This window comes from Babylonia areolata, chromosome 8 (assembly GCF_041734735.1).
Source record: "Babylonia areolata isolate BAREFJ2019XMU chromosome 8, ASM4173473v1, whole genome shotgun sequence".
NCBI lineage: Eukaryota > Metazoa > Mollusca > Gastropoda > Neogastropoda > Buccinidae > Babylonia > Babylonia areolata.
In genome coordinates this window covers 23,117,104-23,123,095 of record NC_134883.1, presented here as the reverse complement: position 1 = coordinate 23,123,095, position 5,992 = coordinate 23,117,104, and the positions used below count along the sequence as shown (strand labels likewise).

At 43.8% G+C, this 5,992-nt stretch overlaps 1 protein-coding gene across 1 annotated transcript; it reads right to left on the bottom strand.

Annotated features, from left to right (window-relative positions):
- Positions 1-2,618: 2,618 nt before the first annotated feature.
- Positions 2,619-5,703, bottom strand: LOC143285099 (uncharacterized). The gene is made up of 2 exons (XM_076592312.1): positions 5,180-5,703; positions 2,619-3,436 (listed from the first exon to the last, which is right to left on the bottom strand). The coding sequence occupies exons 1-2, from the start codon at positions 5,529-5,531 to the stop codon at positions 3,030-3,032; spliced, it is 759 nt and encodes a 252-aa protein (XP_076448427.1). The 5' UTR covers positions 5,532-5,703; the 3' UTR covers positions 2,619-3,029.
- Positions 5,704-5,992: the final 289 nt, after the last annotated feature.

Sequence of the window (5,992 nt, the reverse complement as noted above, 5' to 3'; positions counted from 1 at the left end):
TTGCAAAAAACAACAACAACAAACAAACAAAGAAACAAAAAAGCAAACAAAAAAACGCGCATGTCGTGGATTTTTTTTTCTCTCATGAGATAACACTTCATATTAATAAGCCTCTTTTTTTTCTTACAGATTCATATTCATTCCTAGAGAATTACCCTGGTAACTTCTGAAGGGACCTCAGAGACTGTGTTGTAATGTCCCACAATCACATCTTATTGATAAACGTAAATAATTTCAGTGCGTGCAAGGATCCTCCCACCTACCCTGAATAATATGTATCCCTTCCTTTTATTCCTATGTTGAACAAATTTGGAACTCGAAGACATGAGTAATATTTGTTCGCAAATGGGTGAAGATGGCCGTGGTGGTGAAAACAGAATTCGAAAAGCTTCTTTTTTAGAATTTCTTTGCACCTTAATGGTGATTTTTATTGAAAGGTTTTAGCAGATACGACAAATGTGTGTGTGTGTGTATGTGTGTGCGTGTGTGTGTGTGTGTGTGTGTGTGTGTGTGTGTGTGCGTGCGCGTGTGTGTGTGTTTATTCCTCTTACACTGACAACAAGAATGATGCCTTTGAGCACTATGGTCGGGTTATAACAAGAAAGGGAAAATCTTCATGACTTAATGGGTTTGTTTTTTCGTTTGTATGTTTGTTGTTTTATTTTTTTTTATTTTATTTTTTTTTTTTGGGTTTTTTTCTCATTTTGTAAATATTCCTTCCAAGCCTGTATACGTATATATTTGCGTACCTCTTAAGTTTAACAATGAATGCTTATGTTGTTTTTTTCTCCAACAACTGTCTCATGTAAAGGACATCTTGATGATAATCACAACAATTATAATAGTGATAATGATAATAATAATAATAATAATAATAATAATAATAATAACAACAACAACAACAACAACAATAATAATAATAATAACAACAGCAACAACAACAACAATAATAATAATAATAATAATGATAACATCAACAATAATGATAATGATTATAATAATAGTAAAAATGATATAATAAGGGTACTCATCGTAATCTAACTACAAAACTGCTTTGGGTGCTTTACGAAGCACAATATTATACAAAACATAAATTATCATCAATGTTATACAAACATACCAAAACGTACATTCAGACTATAAACTTACATACACATAAAAACTAAGCATGCATACATATAATCATGCATTCATACATATTACTTATTTTCATACCCACCCACCCACACCGGCCTCCTAGTACTAAGTTGTCATTGCAACTTCAGTGTTGTACTGAAATATTTGGGGTTCAGGGAGGAGAGTGTATTTCTGTGAATAAACGAAGCATGCATTTTCACATATGCCAGAATGGATGTGTGTGTTTGTTTGTGTGTGTGTGTGTGCTGTGTGCGCGCATATATTAGATAAATAGTGTGTTTGTTTGTGTGTGTGTGTGTGTGTGTGTGTGTGGTGTACGTGTGCGCACGTGTATTACAGAAATTGTGTGTGTGTGTGTGTGTGTGTGTGACAGAGACAGTGTGTTCGTGTGTATGTGCGTGTGTGTGTGTGTTTGTGTCTATGAGTGAGTGCATGAGAAACAGAGTGTGTGTGTGTGTGTGTGTGTTGATATATGTCTGTCCATCTGCCTGTGTGTGCGTCTCTGTGTGTTTGTATGTTTCCTTCCCATCCACCCATCTCTCTCTCTCTCTCTCTCTCTCTCTCTCAGAAGAAAGACAAGGCTTGTACTGTATCAGAACAGAGGTTTATTGTTTTTCATTGCAAGTCATGGGTCGGGGTGGAGTGGTGGAAAGTAGGGATAAAAAAAAATGGGAGCGACGAACAGAGCACACCCGAATTTCGAAATATAAAAATAACAACAAAACACAGCCGCCGCAACCACCACCAACAACAGCAACGAAACACTATCACTAGCTCAAATGACAATAACAATAATAGCGAAAAGACCATGGAACTGTCGCATCAATTCAGCTGATGCAAACCATTGGTGTGGATTTCGGTGAACAGCAAATTCAAACCGACACTTTGATGAATGGCATTGGACAAGGAAAACCGACTAGTTTCTATAAAGAAAAGTATTTGGCTGTCCTTGCTCAAGATCAAGGCGCATTCTCTCTCTCTCTCTCTCTCTCTCTCTCTCTCTCTCTCTCTCTCTCTCTCTCTCTGTATAAAAAAGAATAAAGTTCACATACCCCTTCATATGGGTCCTAGGTCTATACCTGACTAAACCATCTGGAATCTGAAATCTGAAATCTCTCTGTTGGGCAGTTGACTTGAGAGTTCAGACCAGACTGAAGAGTTTGTAACAAAATAAAGGAAGAATGGCTGGTATGCTGGGGGGGGGGGGGGGGGGGGGGGGGGGGGGGGGGGGGGGGGGGGGGTGGACAGAAGTTCATAGCAGAAAAGAAAGGAGCGTGGGCGGGTGGGGAGTTAGGACAAGTTGACTGGAGAATTAAGACCGAACACTTTGTAGCAACACAGAGGAAGATGTAGGGTGACGGGATAGGTGGTGGGTGGGATGATGAAAGAGCTGGGCAATTGACTTGGTGAGCTTAGACATGATGAATATGGACTGAAAGCTTGTAGCAGACTAAACTGAGGATTAACAGCAGACTGGAGAAAGGCATAGGGGAGAGATCGAGGGTTTGTGGAGGAGAGAAAGGATGTTGGGGAAGGGCAGGGTTCGAGCTCCATTATGGGTGTTGCTTCGTCTTGCTTATCAGGGAAATTTTGAGTGTGGGACATGAGGGTGTCTGCAAGATACTATTATGACAGTCAAGTCAGGCCCGACTGAACAACTATCAGAACAACAGGGGAGTCTTCTGCCCGCTCCCTGACTATCTCGGCGAATGGATTTAAGGCTGAAAGGGGATTATAGCACGGGACTTGAGAGAGGGGGGGATGGCTAACTATGACCATCAGAACAGCAGAAGAGGCTTCTACTGTCCTCTGACTATCTGGACGTATGGCTGACGTTTTAAAATTAAAGGCTGCAACAGACTGAGGTGGGCAGTGAACTTTTTGTTCATTCATTAATTGTTGTAGCGGAACTTTCTGACCAGGTCCCCGCCGTGGCTGCGGATCTCCAGCGTGGGTCTGCTGTTGCCCTTGGACCCGTCCCTCACCGTCACCCGGTGCCTGCCCAAAGTGCCCGTCTGCCCGCTGATCTTCCCGTTGAAGCTGCGCACGTTGCTCGGCCTCATGCGGTTGAAGTCCCGCACCGCGTCACTGAAGCTGCCTCGGCCGTTGTAGTGGCGCGTGACGCGCGTGCCGCTGCGCGTGATTCCGGAGCGAGCGAAGCGGCTCGCCAGGCTCCGCGCCACGCCGAAAGCGACGCGCGCGACCAGAGGGGCGATGCGCTTTCGGCGCACAAGGTTTCCGCCCTTCTTGGTGTACAGGGACCGCTTCTCCTTGAGGATCTGGAAGGCCACGTGCTCGTCTGGAAGGGACAGAAACAAACAAGGGGATGGTCAAGAGGAAGTCAGGAAATCTGTCTGCTGGCGATTGGAACTGAAGGAACTTTAGAGAAAGTGAGCAAGCAAAGAAACGGACGCAAGTAATGAATCGCCCATGTAAAGAACGAACAAAACACACTGACAAATAGCACGCGCGTGCACACACGCACATTCACACACACACACACACACACACACACACGCACGCACGCACACACGCGTGCGCGCACACACACACACACACACACACACACGCGCGCGCACACACACACACACACACACACGCACGCACGCACGCACACAACTTAAACACAACAACACATGAACATTCATACACACGCACACACAAACAGACAGACAGACAAACAGGTGGACACGCAGGCATAGCACTGGCAGATATAATCTTAATACCGAAAAGAACACCAGAAGAAGAAATGTATGCACAAGACATAGCATAACATAGTCATAACAACAATATCGATTTGAAATTTTTCTGCTGATATTTTGATATAATCATCATCATCATCATCAGTATCATCATCATAGTAATGATACTGATAAGAAGAAGAAGTTTCTTCTTGTTCGTTTTTTTCCCCATTATAACTTATACAAACACAGTATGGTTTCCTATTCCATGACTGGTCAAATCAATACCAAATTCAGAAATGGCTAGGGAGTATTTTAATTAAATTCTGCTTTATCAAAAAATGGAACAAAACGGAAAAAATCGAGCCAATAAACATACGGGGCGGAGTGTGTGTGTGGGGGGGGGGGGGGAGGAAGGGGGGGGGGATAAACTGATTTTATCAAATAACACTGATGAATACAGAGTGAGCGGACGTAAAAATACGGAAAAAAAGAGAATAATTCAACAAAAACTGATGACACCTCAGCAGAATAAGAAGATAAACATAAAAACCCCCTTCCTTCTACACACACACGTACGCACACACACACACACACACACACACACACACACACACACACACACACACATTCCCATCACCGCCACACACCACCATAAACTGAAAAGAAAAAAAAAAAACAAGAAAAAAAACAAAAACAACAACAACAAACAAAAACCGACTGATAACAGTCCCTCATCCATTTCCTACTTCCTAATCCCCATTTGAAATAACTTCAAATCACATTTTGTTTTTAAATTTCGCTTTTGAAATCGAACTTTCGTGTTTTTACTGCATGTATCACACTGTGATAACAAGTCATTGTGATGACTGACATCCTTCATTCTTCCATACATTCACTCCCCTAACACCTTCCCCCGCCAAAAGAATTGTCTAACTTTTCACAATGGCTTCATTTTAATGCGATTTACGTTTAAAATAGAACGACTGTTACTGTATAAATAATTATTTCTCAAACTAACTTTTAACCTTTACTTTCTAAATCATTATTTCTCAAACAAGTTTTTAACTTTTTCTTCTTCTTCTTCTGATGAGCCTGAAATCCAATTTCTGTGCACAGGGAGTATTTCAGACCATTAAAGCGATTGATCTATTGACTGAAAAGTGGAAGTTTTGTCTTAGGGGGGAAACGAATGATGATGGCCTGAAGGTAGCTGTCTGTCGGTTGTAACCAGGCAGGAAGCCTGTTGTGCAAATGACTTAAGTGTTTGTACAGGGATAAGAGTTTGGTTACTGATCAAGTCGAAGAACAAAAAAACAACAACAACAACAACAAGGAACGAATGAGAAAGGCAGACTTACCGGCCTGGCCGAGGAAAATCCGTTCCTCCAATGCCAGGTACAGCTTCAACTCCTCGTCGTCCATCTCGTTAACAGGGAACTCGATGTGGTCGCCGATCTCTTTCTCCTCCTCCGTCAGCTCGTTCTCGATCTCATTATCGTCAGCGATTTCATCCGCCAAGTCCACAAGGCCTTCATCAACGATGTTGTCGTCGTCACCAGAGGCAGCCAGGGGGTCGACAGTAGCGTACTGGTCTTTGCGGGTGGAAGTTGACACGGAGTTGGAGTTCAACTCTGGAGAGAGAACGGAGGCCTGAGCTGCCGACAACAGCAGCACTGCCCCCAGCAACGTGAACAGCAAGAGTTTCGGCATTGTATTTTTTTCTGTCTTCTTCGATGGAAAATCTGCCGAACGATGTCTCAGCAAGTCCGCCTGCAGTGATGGCTAAGTCAGTCCAAGTCTAGCTGAAGCGTCTTAGGCGGTGGGAAAGGTGAACAGAGAGCTTTCTCTTTCTCCTTGTAGCGGTTAGTCGCGGAGTCCAGGAGAGATGTACCAGACTTCAACAATGTCCGAGGTTTTATAAGGCCTGACCCGGATGAGACAAAGGTAAAGGGGGGGGGGAGGGGGTCTGGGAGATGAGGGGGGGGGGGGCATGAGGGGGGGTGGGGGTGGGGATGAGAGGAGGGAGATGATAAAGTTCCGGATCGTTTCCCAGACCAGGATTTTGAAACTTCCCCGGGGAGTCAAAGTTCATGACGTAGTATCGGGAATTCCCCTTCCCTTTGCTACTCCCCCTCCTCCCCCCAACCCCTACCCCCCACCGCACAACTCTC